At 39.9% G+C, this 19077-nt stretch overlaps 1 protein-coding gene across 4 annotated transcripts in view; it reads left to right on the top strand.

Annotated features, from left to right (window-relative positions):
* Positions 1-19077, top strand: part of UBE2K (ubiquitin conjugating enzyme E2 K) — a 56770-nt gene that overhangs the window by 12335 nt on the left and 25358 nt on the right. For 2 of the 4 annotated variants that reach the window (XM_084797608.1, XM_084797609.1), the window contains exons 2-3: positions 8841-8934; positions 17719-17777. The exons of the other annotated variants lie outside the window; for them this stretch is intronic. In XM_084797608.1, coding sequence (XP_084653734.1) covers positions 8841-8934; positions 17719-17777 — 153 coding nt within the window. The remainder of the gene's footprint in view (positions 1-8840; positions 8935-17718; positions 17778-19077) is intronic. 4 annotated transcript variants of the gene reach the window in all.

The following is a 19077-nucleotide window of genomic DNA, read 5'->3' as shown; positions in this document are numbered from 1 at the left end:
GAAATAATCAGAATTTGTTTTTCAAAATAAGATTGCTTAGGGAAGTTGCAAAGTTCTTGAGAAAGAACAGGAATGGGGGTATTCATTATAGTGGGAGAGCTGATCTGTAATAGAAGCAGTGACACATATGACAATGATAAGTTTCCCTGGGATTTGTGGTCTGCACTTTACAGACCAATTAACAACGGTTGTGTTGTTTTCTCTAGCAGTGTGGGCATGGTGGCTTGGGGCAGGAGGAAAAGGTTTTTTATTTTTTTTAAAATAGTTAATTGGAAAATGATTTTAACTAGCTTGAGGGCTTTCAGTAAGTACCATGAAAAAGAAAACATCAGGGTTGCCAAGAGTATTTTATTTTGCAAGAGAGTGTTAATAACAAATGTCTCTGGAGTCTGAACTAAGGAGAAAAGTAAGGGCATTAGAAATTATCAGTGTCATGTGTGATGGAGCCAGCTGTTGGGTTTGCTAAAGAAAGTGAGCTTAATTCATAGCAAACGGGAAGCTGGGAACATTGAAATAATTTGGGGGAAGGTATCATTTTTGTTGTTACCCCAACAACACAGTTTTGTCTACTTCTTGTGAGAATTTAAAAAATGTACAAAGATGTTGCTGAAGAGGTATATCAGTGGTTAGCAGCATTTGTTATTCTTGCAGAGGACCTGGGTTTGGTTCCCAGCACCCATGTGGTGGCTCACAACTATCTGTAACTCTAGTTCCAAAGGCTTTGATGCCCTCTCTGATCTTTGCAGGCCCAAGGCATAGACATGGTGCACATGTGTCCATGTAAACAAAGCACTCATACACATGAAATAAAATTTAAAAACTTATGTACAAGAAGATGAAAATAAGCAGCTGGGTGGTGATGGCTCAGGCCTTTAATCCCAGCATTCAGGAGGCAAAGGCAGGGAGATCTCGGTGAGTTTGAGGCCAGCCTAGTCTACAAAGAGAGTTCCAAGATAGCAAAGGCTATTACACAGAGAAACTCCATCTCAAAAAACTGGAAAAAAAAGAAAGAAAGAAGGAAAGAAAGAAAAGAAGCTCTATATAGTTGTTTATCTATTAGAGCAATGGTTCTCAACCTTCCTAATGTTTCCAAAAATTTTTTTTTTTGGTTTTTGTTTTATGGTTTTTTGAGACAGGCCTGGACTTTCTTTGTAAACAGACCAGGCAGACCTCAAACTAACAGCTATCTGCCTGCTTCTGCCTCCTGAGTGCTGGGATTAAAGGCACCACCATGTCCAGTCTGCCCTTCCCTTTTTTATTACCTTTGGTCAGTTTATACTGTCATAATCAAACTACAGTAGACTGGGGACTCAATTTATTTCTTAGAAGTTGAGAACAAGATGCCAGAATGGTCAGGCTCTGGTAAGGCCCTTTTGGCTTGTAGATGGCTGCCTTTAGGTTTGTCCTCATGTAGGAAGGGAGGAAGCAAGCTCTTGTTTTCCTCTTATAAAGGTAATCCCCAGTAGTGCCAAAAGCAAAAATGGAATCACGTATTGATTATTCCATACTTGCCCTTTTTACCTTTTGGGATTGTCTTAGTGTTCTGTTGGTGTAAGAGACACTGTGACCACAGCAGCTCTTACAAAGGAAAGTGTTTGCCTGCATGTATGTTTGTGCACCTGATCCTCTGGAACTGGATCTGCAGGTGGTTGCTGTGAAGGCCACTCTGTGGGACCTGGGATTCAGACCTGGGCTTACTTGCAAGCACAGTGTCTTAAGTAGCCATCTTGCTAGCCCCTTTGTTTTGTTTTGAAACTGGGTAGCCCTGGCTTTCCTTGAAATCAAGACTTCTGCCTGCCCTTGCCTCCCAAGTGCTGGGTGGGATTTAAAGCCTATGCCACCTCATCCAGTCCATGGTAGTATAATTTTTTGTTTTGTTTTTTTCTGAGACAAGATTTCTCTGTGCAACAGCCCTGGCTATCTTGAAACTTGCTCTGTAGACCAGGCTGGCCTCAAATTCACAGAGATCTGGCTGCCTCTGCCTTCCAAGTGCTGGGATTAAAGATGTGCGCCATCACCGCCTGGATTACTTTAATTTTTTAACTTTAAAAATATTATGTATAGCTGGGCATAGTGACCCACACCTTGTCTTGAAAAACCAAAAAGAAACTTGGCCTATCGCCTAGAAAGTGCATCCTGAGGAAAATAGAAAAGAAGGGGTTCAGTATGTTAGAAACGGAAAAGTCCGCAATATAAAGAGAATGCACAATGTAAAAGAAGGGGCAGGAAGAAGTAGACAGGAGCTAGATGAAAAGGATGAGGGAAGAAAGCTGAAGTCACTGACAGCCAGTTTGAATTATTTTTTGAGACAGGGTTTCTCTGTGTAGCCTTGGCTGTCCTAGACTTGCTTTGTAGAGCAGGCTGGCCTCAAACTCACAGAGATCCACCTGCCTCTGCCTCCCGAGTGCTGGGATTAGAGGTGTGAGCCACCACTTACTTAACTTCCTCCCTTCCTTCCTTCCTTCCTTCCTTCCTTCCTTTCTTCCTACCTACCTACCTACCTACCTACCTACCTACCTACCTACCTAATTTGCCTGTCTATTTTTGGTTTTTGGAGACAGGGTTTCTCTGTATAGTCCTGGCTGTCCACCTGTCTGAGCTTCTTGAATGTTAGGGTTAAAGGCTTGATCCACCACTACCCGCCTATTCTCATGGTTTCTGATACACTTGAAAGTTACATAATTAGTTGTTCTATATCTTTATACTAACAGCACTTGTAATGCCTTGAAATTAGTTGTTAGTAAATATTCTTAAAAATTATTCAATTCAGGGCTTGATACAGTGCTTGCCTAGCATGCAGGAAGATGTGGGCTCAGTCTGCAACACTGCATACATTGGATGTGGCAAATGTCTGTAACCCCAGCACTCTGGTGGGAATTTGCTTAGAGGCTGGAGAGGAGGATTAAAAATTCAGAGTCATTTTTGACTGCATATCCACGTAGAAGCAAGCCCTGGGACACATTAAGACCGACCTTGTTTCAAAAAGAAAATTTAAGCCTGCGCTGTTGGTGCATACCATTAATCCCAGCACTCAGGAGGCAGAGGCAGGTGGATTGTTGTGAGTTCAAGGCCAGCCTGGTTTACAAAGTGAGTTTAGGACAGTCAAGGCTACACAGAGAAACCTTGTCTTGAAAAACTACAACAACGAACAAATAGTAGAGGATCAAATATTTCTTTTCCTTCAACCATCTGCTCCACCTTTTCTTTCTTTGAATTCCTCTCTTCCCTCAATTTGCTGGTCCACTTTCTCTTGTTCCCTCCCTCCCTCCCTCCCTCCCTATTTATTTATTTTTATTTTTTGAGACAGGGTTTCTCTGTGTTGCCTTGGCTGTTACTTTGTAGACCAGGCTGACCTCAAACTCACAGAGATCCACCTGTCTCTGCCTCCCAGAGTTCTGAGATTACAGGTGTGCACCACTGGACTTGGCTTCACTTTCTCTTCTTCTTAAACAGGTTCTCATGTAACAGAGGGTGGCATAGAATTCACTGTCTAGTTCAGTGTGGTCTTTAGTAATCCTCTTGTGTCAGCTTTCCAACTGCTGGGATTATAAATTTGAGCAACCATGCCCATCTTAAATTAATACTTTATACCAGGGCTGGATTCAGTGGTAGAGTTACCGCTCTGGTTGATAGTACAAACCCGGGAGACTGTAGTCTAAAATGAGGCAGACTGAAGTCTCATGCAGTTGCCAGCTTCATTCAGGGCATCAGCGTTTATATTCTGAGGGTCATGTGAACGGAGGTCAGGCGAGCTGAAGCTGTGTGCAGTCATGAGGACAACCCCACCTGGAAACGTCATCTGAACAACAGTAATCACAACATGATATGTAATCTGAAGTAAACCACTCCTGTTTGCCACAGCTGGGAGCAGCACAACAGCACATTCCAGGAGCCACCATGTATTGGAGGAACAGAGAGGCCAGAAGACTCTTGATTTCTTAGGATTCTTTCAGAATTCTCACACAGCTTCATTCGTGGACTTCATTCATCCTTGTCTTCCATGCCCACATGTTTGTCTTTCCCTCTCTTTCTCTTCTTCCTCCCTTCCATGCTTTTATGTATTTGTGCCTATGTTTAAACTTTTGTGTTCATTGGTATTTTGGTTCCATGAATGTCTTTGTTAGGGCATTAGATCTCTTGGAACTGGAGTTAGAGCAGTTGTGAGCTGCCTTGTGGGTGCTGGGGATTGAACCTGGGTCCTCTGGAAGAGCAGCTTGTGGTCTTAACTGTTGGGCCATCTCTCCAGCCCTCCTTTTATTTCTTTGTTTGTTTTTTGAGACAGGGTTTCTCTGTGTAGCCCTTCCTTTGTGCTCTGGAACTCTGTTTGTAGACTCAGAAATTCCAAGGACTGTGATGAAAGGCATGGGTCACCACTCTGGACGTCTTTTTTGTTTTAATTTTGTGTGTGTGAGTACTTTGCCAGTAGATATGTGTGTTTACCACCTACGTATCTGGTGCTCACAGAGGCCAGAGGAGGATCTGAGAATTACTGGAACTGGGGTGAGATAGCCCAGTGGGTGCTAGGAACTGACCTTCTATTCTTTGGAACAGCAGCGAGTGCTCTTTACCGCTGAGCTGTCTTTCTAGTCACACTGTCCACCGCCTTTGAAGACAGGGTCTGGTCATGCAGCCCATTGAATTGGAACTTGATGTGTAGGTAGACCAGGCTAGTCCTGAACTGGAGGTGACCCTCATACTTAGGATTATAGATACACACTACCACGATCAGCTTGATATTTGGCTTAAAATTTCATTTTAGAATAAATGCAAGTAAGGTGTATGTGAAAACTTTTACTTTTAAAAAAATGCAGTATTTGGGCTAGAGAAGATAGCTCAGTAGTTAAGGGCACTTGCTGATTTTCCAGAGGACCTGGCTTTGATTTCCAGCACCTACCTGATGTTTCACACTGTAACTCCAGCTTCAGTAACTCCAATGGCCATTTGTGACCTCTACACACACCAGAGAAGCATTCATGCACGCATGACACCCATACTCATAACAACAAAGTATTTATGATCTAGTAATGTGTCTCAGCTGGGTAGAGTGCTTACTCTATTATTTGATCCTCAGTACCAAATATGTGAGTCGTGGCACATACCCACGTTTAGTAGGCTGAGTCAGTAAGATCTCCACAAGTGTTTGAGGTTGGTCTGGGCTACATAGGGAGACTGAAAGACGAGTAATAACACCAATTGTTACTTTACACTCAGCATTACTATGTCAAGGATTGCATTCTATACTTGTTGTTGTTGTTATTTGGTATTTTTCTATCCCTGAAAATATATTAGAACTATGTCAATCTTTTTGCGGAATGGGGGGAGGGTAGTGTTAGTATTTAAGCTTGGGCCTAGCACATGCTCTGTATACCTACTCCCAACCTAGACCTGCATTACTGTTTTCCCCCTTTTACTTTTACATTTGTATGTGTCTATATATGTGTGTGCACTTGTGTGTATGCACACGTGGTGCAGGGCCCTCTGAGAGCAGCTTGTGTTGGTGTAGGGTTGTTCTCTCCTCCTACCATGTCAGTTCTAGACATTGATGCATTTGGTGGCAGCTACCTGTACCTGTTGAACCATGGGCCTGGCCTCCATTTCCTTTTCCCTTTCCCGTGTCCTTCTAGTTCCTTCTTTTGAGACGAGACCTTATGTATTATGTAGTCCAGGTTGACCTCAGATTTGCTATGAAGCTTTAGGATGATCTTCAGTTTCTGGTCCTGCTCTGTAGTTTTGGGATCACACCCAGCCATTCATGTGTTCAAGGCACTCTTACTAGCTGAGCTGTGTTCTCAGCCCGGAATTCTGCACTGTCTCATTAGCAATATGTTCATTTATTTTGTTTCACCCAGATTACCTTCAATATTCTATGCTATTTTTCTCTATTTTAATAGTAACTGCATTGCTTACTAGGAGCTGTATCTTTTATTCATCACTGCTTGCCCCTCCCCACCCCCCTTTTGCTTTTTGAGACATGGTTTCTCAGGCTGTCCTGGGACTTGCTGTGTAGGTTCAAACTCAGAGAAGTGCCTGCATCTGCCTCCTCAGTGCCCCACCATGCCTGGCCATGTTTATGTGTTCAGGTATTAGTAATGCTTTGTAGAGCCAAAGGAACATCAGAAAGACCAAGACCATTAGAGCTCCTGCCTTGTGCTGTACTGTGTTAGAAAGTTATAAAAAGAGCTTTGCATTTGTCCTCACTAAGATGTAGTGCCCAGGTAACACACTTAAGGTTTCTTGTGCAAGCTGCCGCTCCACTTGTTGCACTCTTCCTGAGCGACACATAGTTTTTTATTTTCAAAAACTAGTGTTTTCATTCTTAGAACTGTGAAGTAAACTATAAAATAAAGCTTTCTAATCAAAGATTTGTAGATATTTGTTAAGGAAAGGGTGACTATGCAGTGTGTGCTTAGGAAACTGACATACTTGATGTCTTACCTAGTGTGCCCAAGGGTCCTGGGATTGATCCCAGCAGCACTACCACCTGCCTTTTAAAAACAACAAAAAAAGCAAATAGTAAAATTTATGTCATCAAAACTATTATAAGGCAGCCACTCTGATTTCATATTAATAAAATTGCAATTTATGTTCTGTGGCATACCCTGGACTAATAGCACTAGGTAGGGACAGCAGGACTCAGCACACATTTGACTCCACAGGCTTTTCTGCCATTGTCCATGTTTCCTAATGTTCCTGAACCACACACTGAAATTATAAGTCATATAAATAGAATTAAATAGATAGTCAGTAAATAGAAGATGGGTAGTGGGAGGTTTGGATTGTGGAATAATCGAATGTTTAAATCAAACTGAAGATATGAAGAATATTTACTTGATTAAAAAAAAATTTGAGTGTGAAAAATCCTTTTTAACTTTTCATTTTCTTTTTATCTTTAGTTATCTGCAGATAAAGACCCTACTCTAGACTATGTAGAATGCTTCTTTAGAATGGGATTCATCATGGTGATTGTATTTTCTTGAGCTGATTTAGTAAATCCTTCATATACTAGGATGAACTAATAGTGTTCTTTCTCTGGAGTGAAAAAAAGATTCATTTTTTTCACCTCTGAATTATAAATTGGGGGTGATATGGACAGGTACATGGACAGGTATAAAAATTAATAATTATTTACTTAGCATTTTACTAATCAGAGAATTGGAACAGTGGACGGGAAAGCAGTTTTCTAATTTATTGCCTTCTTTTTCCTCTTCAAAAACAACTCTAGTTAGATCCTTTAGTACCACAACATTTTAGCATTATTTACTTCATTTTAGACCGGAGAAGATTGATTGTGGGATGCTATGTAGTGATCTTTGGAAGTGCTGATGATTTACAAGAGATTGTTTTGCTTATAAGTGTTAGTGGGAGAAATGAGGTATGAGGTTGATACTTGTGGCTGCTTAAATTGGTTGGTAACACTTAGGGCCCCCAGTTTTCTTACATTCACTCTTAGGCGTAATGGACAAAGTATTTTTACTTTTACTAAAATACACATTTCCTCTTCCACCACAAGTGCAGAGTGTCAGTTTCCTAGGATGCAGGAAGACCCTTCTTGTGTTTGTTTATCTATAATAATCATTCTTGGAACAAAAATACTTTGAAAAAAATGAGATACTGTCGTTGGATAGAAAAGTTATGAAAGAAGCCAGTATCAGTTGGAATGCTTTTAGAATTCACGAAAGTCATTTTTATCTTGTGTTTTATTAAAATATTATGAATGATGAAAACTTAAAAATTGAAGTTTGAGTTATATACTAAAAATATTTATTATACAAAAAGATAAAACTGGTGGTGGTTTATATAAGAGGTGAAGACGCTAAAGACCTGAAACAACAGTTATTATTGATATTCTGTCCATTAGAAGGTGCTTCTAAATGCCAACAAATTCATTATTGAAATTTCGTAAACTTTTCTTTTATAAATGTCAGCATATTACATAAAAATACAGAATTCAAATTAAAATAAAAAACTTGTACATTAGGGGTTAGTTTTAAATTGAGAAAACTGGTAAATTAGCAATGTTCTGAGTGTTCAGTGTATAGACCGATAAGGTAACAAGGAAAGCACGAGATGGTAAATGGAGAGAGCGTATTTTCAGGCAGCTGGATCCGGTAGATGTGAGTGCTAATGTGAATCACATTGCCTCATTTTCTGAACTATTTAAGGTGGTCATGACTCTTGAGGATGGTCTGTCACAAGGTTATAAAAAAATACTTTGAGAAGCATTCAGTGTAAAATAAGTAGATGTAGATACATTTAAAGTGCGTTTGTTTTAGATAGTTGTCACTGAAGTAAGTGAAGCAGAAAAATAAGTAGAAGGCACTAGAAGATTCTAGTAAGGCATTTAGGATTTTACCATGGAAAGGAATGCTATGCCTATAATGTTTATCTTTGTGGTGGATAGTATAGTAATTAGTCAGTTAATCAAATACCTAGAGTTGTTACGATCAATTCAAATAGGAGCTTATGACCTAAATGACTTTTACTAACCGTGAATTTTCTTGTGATTGGGCAGAGAAGTGTAGAATCAGCATCTTACAGCATCAACTACAGAGGAATAGCATGCACTGAATTGGCCAACAGAAAGTAATTTGTCTATAATATTTCTGTAAGGCCAATAAATAATTGTACTCCTGTTCAAATTGGTACTATTTTATTATAAATATTGAAGTTGAAATATGTTTATTTAATAAAATTAAGTCTTAGAAAAGCATAGACTTATTTTACTAAATTAAATTAGATAATCAAACATGAGAAATGGGCTTTTAATTTTTTAATAGGTAATATTTTAAAATAGGCTTCTTGTTGTTATAACTAACATTTATTTTCTGTTTATTTTTAAGACGAGCAAAAATCAAATTAAAGTAGATCTTGTAGATGAGAATTTTACAGAATTAAGAGGAGAAATAGCAGGACCTCCAGACACACCATATGAAGGCAAGTACTTTTTTCTGTATCAAAATATTGTGTGTATTAGAACTTGTCTGAAACCCTGAGTCAGAGTAATCTTGAACATCTATTAAATTCATCGAAGGTAATTTTATTTGGCTTAGGATGGGTATATTGCAGTTTTTAAAATGATAAATTTTGACATGACTGGTTTTTGTTAATGAGTTTTATCTGATTTTTTAAAAAATTCTCAAATACAGTTAGCAAAGCCAAGTTACAGGTTTTATAGGCTAGAATTTAACATTCCAAATATCTTGTTTTGTTATGCCATAAAGCTTCTTTCTTTATCTTGTTCCCAATTCTGTTGTTTAAAGTAGCCACACATTTTATAGCATAATAGAATTATATAGAATATTAAGCATTGAACATAGATAGATTCAGATACCCTTGATATAATTAATAGCAAACCTTGTCTTAAAATTTTGACTAATAAGATGGTGGTTTTGCTTTTAAAGCTCCCCCTCCAGGGGCTGGAGAGATGCCTCCGTGGCTGCTCTTCCCAGGACCCAGGTTCAATTCCCAGCTCACAACTGTAACTCCAATTTCAGGGGATCCAACACCCTCACAGACATACATGCAGTCGAAAACAGCAATGCACATATAAACAAATAAATAAGCCAGGTTCCCCTCCTATTACTTCATATCTCATTTGGTCACATATTTATATAGATTATTGCCCAAATACTTAATTTTCTTTATTTAAAACAACTTTGAGTAATTATTTTAAAACATACAAAAAAGGAAATGCTTTCTCGTGGTCCATGTTCATTAATTATGAATGATCTTAGCTCTTTAATTTTGAACCTGGCATTAAGTGTATGATAAAGGAAGAAACTGTACTCTCTATTAACAAGGATTGCAGAAGTGGATCATGCAGGACAACCATTCTTTTTCAATTTGAAGATTACTCAAATATTTGTATAAGAGAAAGCATATGTCCAAAGCATTTCCTTATGAGAGTACCACATGTTTTTTCTCATTCAGTTTTCAGTTTTCACCTAATCTTACAAGGTAAGTACAATAAAATTATAATAATGGACAAATTTGAACTTTCGAAATTTAAGTCATTTGTGTAAGGTCAAACATTTTAAGTGAAACAGCTGGGATTTGGCTCGGCTTTGACTTCAAAGCCTACGCTTTTAATAACTTTCTGCTTTTGATTAAATCAGAATTCAGCAAGTATTAGGAGTGGTGCTTATTTATAGTATTCTCTATAATCTTTAATGAAGTTCAGAAAACTCAATATTCTTGTCAGTTTTTATTTTCATTCAAAACCTTAAAAGATCCTAGAGTATTATTAGACTATCATCATCTTTTTTTGTTTATTTTGTTTTGTTTTTCAAGCAGGGTTTCTTTATGTAATAGCCCTGGCTGTCCTGGATTTGCTTTGTAGACCAGGGTGGTCTTGAGCTCATAGAGATCTGCCCTGTATCTGTCTCCCAAGTACTGGGACTAAAGGTGCTCACCAGCACCTGCTTTTTGTTGGTTTTTGAAATGGTGTTTTCTTGGTAGCTTGCACTGGCCTCAGCTCTCGGCAGCCCTCGGGCTTCAGCGTGCTCTTAGGTCCTGAGTGTGCACCACCTTTACCTGGCTCACCTCGCTGCCCCTGCCCGGCTACTCCTCCTGCTTCCACCTCCCAGTCACAGGGCTCACAGGCACAGCGCATGTCCTAGGGCGCTTAAGTCCAAAAAATTTATATTGCTGTTCATTCCATATCTACTATTATGTTTGGCTTGTTACATGTTTCTATGTGGTATTTCGTTTTGTTTTTAAGTCAGAACCTCGCTATGTAGCCCTGCCTGGCCCTTAGAACTCATTATGTAGACAGCCTGGCATTGAACTCACAGAGATCTCCTGCCTGTTCCCGGTGCTGGGATTAAAAGTATGCACCACCACAGCTGGGATTCAAAGTATGCACCACCACAGCTGGGATTCAAAGTATGCACCACCACAGCTAGGATTAAAAGTATGCACCACCACAGCTAGGATTCAAAGTATGCACCACCACAGCTAGGATTAAAAGTATGCACCACCACAGCTGGGATTCAAAGTATGCACCACCACAGCTAGGATTAAAAGTATGCACCACCACAGCTGGGATTCAAAGTATGCACCACCACAGCTAGGATTCAAAGTATGTACCACCACAGCTAGGATTAAAAGTATGCACCACCACAGCTGGGATTCAAAGTATGCACCACCACAGCTAGGATTAAAAGTATGCACCACCACAGCTGGGATTAAAAGTATGCACCACCACAGCTAGGATTCAAAGTTTGCACCACCACAGCTGGGATTCAGAGTTTGCACCACCACAGCTGGGATTCAAAGTATGCACCACCACAGCTAGGATTCAAAGTATGCACCACCACAGCTGGGATTCAAAGTATGCACCACCACAGCTAGGATTAAAAGTATGCACCACCACAGCAGGGATTAAAAGTATGCACCACCACAGCAGGGATTCAAAGTATGCACCACCACAGCTGGGATTAAAAGTATGCACCACCACAGCTAGGATTCAAAGTTTGCACCACCACAGCTGGGATTCAAAGTATGCACCACCACAGCTGGGATTCAAAGTATGCACCACCACAGCTGGGATTAAAAGTATGCACCACCACAGCTAGGATTCAAAGTTTGCACCACCACAGCTAGGATTCAAAGTTTGCACCACCACAGCTGGGATTCCAAGTTTGCACCACCACAGCTGGGATTCAAAGTATGCACCACCACAGCTGGGATTCAAAGTATGCACCACCACAGCTGGGATTCAAAGTATGCACCACCACAGCTGGGATTCAAAGTATGCACCACCACAGCTGGGATTCAAAGTATGCACCACCACAGCTGGGTCATTCAGTTCCTTTGACATCCATTAGTGGAGAAGATCTTAATTATCTTATAAAAATCAAATTCTTAGCAGCAAATACTGTCTTTCTCCTAGCTTCTTTAATGGCAGGCACTGCAGTTGTGTTGTTTTTTTCCTCTTTTATTACTTTTTTGTGGTACTGCGGATCTGATTCAAAGCCTTGGGCCTGTTCCAAGCAGTTATAAACTGTGCTACATCCCCAACCTATAATTGTTCCTCAAGTGCTTTTTGAGATTGTTCAGACATTTTTTCAAAATGTAAGAAATAAGCTCAGTGTGGTGGTGTACACCTTTAATCCCAGCACTTGGGAGACAGAGGCAGGAGGATGGCTGTGAGTTTGAGGCCAGCCTCGTCTACAGACCCAGTCCAGGACAGTGAAGGAAACATAGAGAAACCTTGTCTCAAAAAACAAAAAACAAAAACAAAAAACTTACAAAAAAACCCCCCCAAAACAAAAAAAAACCAACCAGGAAATAGTATTATTATTCTAGGGCTCTTGGGGTAAAGTTAAAATACACAGGGGGCCCCCCTAAGCTGAGGAGCTAGAATGTTTGTTACCTTCTTAGCAGTGTTTCATCAGTAAATGAACTTGTAAAAATTGCATAATAATTTTTCTTAAAATAATTAAGATAAAACATTCCATATTTACTACAAACAAGTTAAATGTTTATTTCATCAGCTGCTTCACAGTAAGAGAATATTTTTATTTGTTTTTATATGAGTTGGTAGCATGTGTTTGAAAGGTAGATTATTTTAAAATCTGTGTTTATCATAAAACTTTTAAAACAATATTAGAAGAAAAGTGCCATTTATGTCAAAGACCTTGCCTTCTGAGTATAAACACAGGTAAAAGAAGTCTTGCTGGTGCTCCTCCCCAACACCCTTGCTGTTTGTTTGGACATGAGATTGGCATGCTGGCACACAACTCCAAGCTGTGTGCTCGCTGGGCAAGCGCGAACACTGAGCTGTATCTTCACAGCCTGCTTTTGGTTTTGGCCTAAATTTAAAGCTAAAGAAAAGTTAGCCTATAAAATATTTATCTACATTATCATTAAAAACATTTTTTTTTTGTTATTGTTTTTCAAGATAGGGTTTCTCTGTGTAGCTATGGCTATCCTGGAACTCTGTCTCTCTGCAGACCAGGCTGGGCTAGAACTCACAGAGATCCACCCTCCTCAGCCTCCCCGAGTGCTGGGATTAAAGGCATTTACCACTGCCACCACCACCTGGCTAAAAAGCAATTTCATGTTTTAAAAATGACCAAATTTTCAAGGAGAATAAACATGGAAAGTTGCTGTATTACATTTCACTTACTCAGTTTTCTTAACTTCCTTTTTCTTTTTTCTTTTCTTTTTTTAAAGATTTATTTATTATTTACATACTGGTCTACATATATATCTTCAGGCCCAGCAGAGGGCATCAGGTTACATTATAGATGGTCATAAGCCATCATGTGGTTGCTGGGAATTGAACTAAGGACCTTTGGAAGAGAAGCCAGTGCTCTTAACCTCTGAGCCATCTCTCCAGCCCCCTTAACTTCCTTTTTCTAAGTAACTCAGTGGTAAAGAACTAATTTAGTTCTTTTTGCCTAAAAGAACTTTGAAATTTGTCAAATTTAAATTGGCATTTCAGTAATTTTCATCTGCTTTCTCTCTTCTCTTTGGATGAAGTTAAAATTCACAATCATTTCCTTGTATATAGTGTCTCATGCTGGTAACCCTAGCGTTTGGGAGGCTGAGGATAGGAGCTCTATGAATTTAGGGCTACCCGAGGTTACTTGAGTCTGAGGTATGACTTTGTATAGAGGATGTGTTTCAAATATCCCACTACCACCCTCCAAGAAGATAAGAGAAAAAAGTGAGTAAATGTTTGATAATTGGAGGCTATTTTTTTTAAAGATTTTATTTATTTATTTACTACATATACAGTATTCTGCCTGCACACCAGAAGAGGGCACTAGATCTCATTACAGTCAGTTGTGAGCCACCATGTGGTTGCTGGGAATTGAACTCAGGACCTTTGAAAGAGCAGTCAGTGCTCTTAACCGCTGAGCCATCTCTCCAGCCTTGGAAGGCTATTCTTAAAGTTGTGTCTACTGGGGGCTGGAGAGATGGCTCGGCGGATGAGAGCACCCAGAGGACCCAGGTTCAATTCCACGTACCTACATAGCAGCCCACACCTGTTTATAATTCCAGTTCTAGCACTTCTGACACCCTCACACAGACATACATGCAGCCAAACACTTACAAACGCAAAATAAAAATAAATCAATAAAAAGTTGTATGTAGCTGTCATGTCTGTAGTTAGCTACTTGGGAGGAGTTAATGGAAGAATTACATGACCCTAAGAGTTCAGGTAACATAGAATGACCTGCTCTCTATAACCAAGCAACAGAACACAAGTAGAAGAAATACATGCTTCAAGAGGTAAATGTTTTATAGTAAAGGTTGTTGTGTATAATGCTTGCAGAAGTCCCTTAGGGGGCTGGAGAGGTGGCTCAGTGGTTAAGAGCACTGCCTGCTCTTCCAGAGGTTCCAGAGGTTCAATTCCCAGCAACCTCATGGTGAATCACAACCATCTATAATGTGATTTGATGCTCTCTTCTGGCCTGCAGGTATACATGCAGATAAAGCACTCATACAGACTAAATAAACAAGTCTATTTTGAATGTGCTTTTTAAAAAGTCCCTTAGCTATTCAGTGAGGGGGCCATTTGTATGACTGTGGGCCCTTGAGCTTATATTATCAAGTAACAGTTAGAGCTGCTTTCATGTTCTCTAACGTGTGGAAGGTGAGATCCCTTAATGATGCGCTTCTCATATCTGTTGCCAAGCCAGAAATTATTGTGTGTCACGACTGACTCTACATTGATTTTGTAGGAAAGTTGTCGTATAATGCTTGACAGATCAATTTGACATGGAATAGAATATTTTGAGGACTCCACAATTTAACAGTGTTTATATAATGTCCCTGGTCTTCAGTCTGCTCCTAAATTAGGCATTTAAGAAGGAAGACCTTTGCGACATTTAATAAAGATGCCACTCTGAAATTTAGTCAGAAACAGAGTCTTAGAGGAAAAGAAGGACCCATGTGGACTACACCATGTGTGTGCCCGAGCCACTTCCTGTTGTGAATATAGTCTGCTTTTATTCTCACTTTTAGTAAACCTATATTTTTACAGCTGAAGAAGAAAAAGAGTCTGCATATTTTTTTCTTTTTTCTGAGACAGGTTTTCTCTGTTTAACTTTGACTGTCCTGGACTTGCCGTGTAGACCAGGCTGGCCTCGAACTCACAGTGATCCACCTACCTCTGCCTCCCAAGTGCTGGGGTTAAAGGCGTGCGCCAGCACCACCCGGCAAGTCTGCATATTATTTAAGCAAAATACCTGTATTTATAACTTTTTTGAGGGTGAGGGTTTAGACAAGGTTTCATTCACCGTGTAGCCTTGGGTGTCCTGGACTTGCTCTGTAGACCAGGCTGGCCTTGAACTCATAGAGGTCCGCCTGCCTCTGCCTCCCGGCTCTATAACTCGATATAAATGGTTAGAATTCTCCTAAGTACCCTGCTCTTACCTGTCTTCTTTCTTCTGCTCTGACTGCCTTTTTCTTTTCTTTTTCTCAACACACCACTCTTACCGTATGTTCTTGATTCAGACATCTTAATGAGTTCATGTATCACTTCATAGAGGGAACTCTACCAAAAAGAATGGTAAACCCAGCTCTTGGAAAGCTGAGGCAGGAGAAGTGCAGGATAAGGGCACCCCGGCCTAGATAGGGAGACCTTGGGGTATGTGAAGGAGGGGAGGTGGGTGTTGGCTTTAAGAACCTGGGCATCAGTGAAATCCTCTTTTATTTTCTCTGAAATCCAGATGCATAGAGGCATAGTAATGAGAAAGGTAGGTTTGAAAGGACCCCAGATGTATTGACAACAGTTGACTAAACTTCTCAAGAGCTGAATGTTTGATGATGATAGTGCCACTAGCACACTTACTGTGTCATTTTCACATGCATGTGAAGGAGTGACACTGTAATGAAACCTAACAATTGAAATGAACACCTAAAGCAACTCATTCAGGACTATGACAATTTGTTTTTGTAAAGATTTATTATTGTGTATCAGTGTTCTGCCTGCAGGTACACCTGCAGGCCAGAAGAGGGCACTAGATCTCATTATAGATGGTTGTGAGCCACCATGTGGTTGCTGGGGATTGAACTCAGGACCTCTGTCTGGAAGAGGAGCCAGTGCTCTTAACCTCCAGCCTCAATATGACAATTTTTAAAATCTAGTTTATTCCTTGATTAGTAGAGAAGCCTTTAGTTTCATCTGTAAATATTTCAATAACACAGTTTTATTTCCTGTTTTTCATTAGTGAATCTTTCATGCTAATGGATCATGAAGTCGAGAACTGGGAGGTTTATTAGAGATAGAATTTTGGGGGTAAGGGGAGAGGTGTGTTTGAGGCAGGCTGGCCTAGGCAGCTCTCTCACTCAGCAGGCTTTTGAATCAGGAGAGCCTCCAGCCTTGCCATAGCATGGGCTAGCATTTTAGGAGTTGCTTCCACACCCAGGCTACAGAGTGTTCTTACCCAGCCTCACCTACTGCAAGGCTTTCTCCCTGAGAGATTAGGGACATGGATTATGGTTTACTTTGAGTACTTCTGTGGTAAGAACCTAGTTAACCCCGCCCACCGCCCCGCAGTGCCCGTTTAACTTCAGTCGTTCAAGACGGTTTCAGAACCAAACAGAGTATTGCTTTCTGTTAGTACATTTATTGCTAGGTAGAAGAGGATAGTGTTGTATCTTACCCTGTTTCTTATTTTGTTCTTCCACTTTATTTTTAAAAAATTTTAAAGATTTATTTATTATTATGTATACAGTGGTCTGCCTGCACGTACACCTGCATGCCAGAAGAAGGTTGTCAGATAACATTATAGATGTTTGTGAGCCACTGTCTTGTTGCTGGGAATTGAATTCAGGATCTCTAGAAGAGTAGACAGTGCTCTTAACCTCTGAGCCTTCTCTCTAGCCCTAAAATATACTCTTGTTGTTTTCTGAGATAGGGTCTCTCTGTGTAGCCCTGGCTGTCCTGAACTCGCTTTGTAGACCAGGCTGGCCTGGAATTCACAGCAATCCTCCTGACTCTGCCTTTCGGGGTGCTGGGATTAAAGGCGTGCGCCACCATGCCCAGCTTTTAATTTTGAAATTTTAAATGAACTATTAACATCCAATTTAGGGACACAGGTTGATTCTTTTCGTTTTGAGACAGGTCTCATGTAGCTCAAGGTTGTCTTGAATTTTCTATGAAGCCAGGGTGGGCCTTGGATTCCTGGTTCTATCCTGTCTGTACTGTCCAGATGCTAGGTTTCGGGTGTGTGACCCCATGCCTTGCTTAGGAGATAGATGGAGAGATGGAGACTTTTTGTTGGGGAGAGTTGACTAAGAGGGTTCCTTTTGTTAGTGACATCTGTGCCCTTGTCTTTGTAATTTTTTGCCTTTTTCTTTTTTTAATCCTCTATTTCCTGTCAGCATCTCTTACCATGTGGATTAGAGAAAGCAAGCTCACTGAGCCTTGTGCTACTAATTAATAATGATATATTTGACAGTTGAGTTGTCTGTAGGCTAAAAATATGTAGAGTTAAAATACACAGAGATGATGTATTTGTGTGGCTCTAGTTCTGTTGCTGTTAAACAAATATGTACAGTAGAACTTTTGTGTGCTTTAAATTTTCTTATAAAGTCATGACTTTCATTATTTTATTTAGGGATTTCAATTTTCTCAGCACTCAATACAAGATAATACATATTTTGAAACAGTTTTTCAGTGCGTTTGGGTCCACATACTTGAGTTGAGCAGCATTCTTAAATTTGTCTCCCCCTCACCCCTCCCTTTTTTTTTTTTAGGTGGAAGATATCAACTAGAGATAAAAATACCAGAAACATATCCATTTAATCCCCCTAAGGTATTGTAAGCCCATTTTTATGCATGGAGTTTTAAAATGTTGTATTTCTTAACTCACCTAGTTAATTGAATTTTAATCTGTTTTAGCATTTATTAAAGTTACAACTTTCTGAGTTAAATGTGAGTAAGTTTAGTGGACAAGATGTCAGTGTCTTGCTACTGAAGTTAGAACGAACTGCCTGCCGGGCATGGTGGCCCACTCCTTTAGTCCTAGCTCTTGGGAGGCAGAGGTGGGGTATCTGTGAGTTCGAGGCCAGCCTGGTTTACAAAGTGAGTCTAGGACAGCCGAGAAACCCTGTCTCGGAACAACAACAACAGAACAAAAAAGAAAGAAAGACATTGAGAAAAAAAAAAGAAAATCAAATTTACTAAAGCTAGCCATTGATGACTGTATATTGGAGTAAGATTTGTAGCTCATAATGGCCCAAATACTAGAGTCAGATAATTAACTGTGTAGTCAGATTTAGAGAGAGGTTCTTTCTTGCTTCAAATAAATGCTGTTTAAAGAAGTATATATTTGAGCCGGGTGTGTGGTCCATGCCTTTAATCCCAGCACTCAGGAAGGCAGAGGCAGGTGGATCTCTGTGAGTTGCAGGCCAGCCTGGTCTACAAAGCTAGTCCAGGACAGCCAAGACTACACAGAGAAACCCAGTCTTGAAAAAAAGAAAGTACATATTCTATATTCATTTAGATATTATTTAAGGGCTAGGGATTAGCTAGTTCAATGATAGAATACTTTCCTTGCAGGTGCTAGGCCTCGGGTTTTATTTGCATTACTGCCAAAATGGGAAAAAAAATACAAAAAAATTTTTACAAGAAACTTGAGTACAGTGTGCCAAGGAATAGATCAGTAAGTCTTAGATCCTCTGCTTTTTTTTTTTAATTAAAGATTTACTTATTTATGTGTTTTATATGTATTAGTGCTCTGTCTTCTTTACACCAGAAGAGGGAGTAATATCTCATTGCTGACGGCTGTGAGCCGCCCGTGGGTGCTGGAAATTGAACTCAGGACCAGTGCCCTTAACTAAACCATCTCTCCAGCCCCTTCACACTCTCTGCCATTGTAGAAGGGGAAAAGCGCTTATTGCAACTGTGATAACTATTGAGAAAGAATGCGTTGTTCTAGGACTATATGTAACAAGGAAACCTAGAGTAAACTTAGATTGTTTTACTAATACAGTTTCTTTATACCTTTATGTTTATAACCATTGTTTAGTCTTTCAATTTTATTACTTCCCTTTTTTGCCTATCGTGTGATCAGCTGCCTGTCACACATTGTCCTGTTCCATAAATGTTCCTTA

This window comes from Acomys minous, assembly GCF_964271855.1.
Source record: "Acomys minous genome assembly, chromosome: 10".
Classification (NCBI taxonomy): Eukaryota; Metazoa; Chordata; class Mammalia; order Rodentia; family Muridae; genus Acomys; species Acomys minous.
This window is presented reverse-complemented; position numbering and strand designations above follow the sequence as displayed.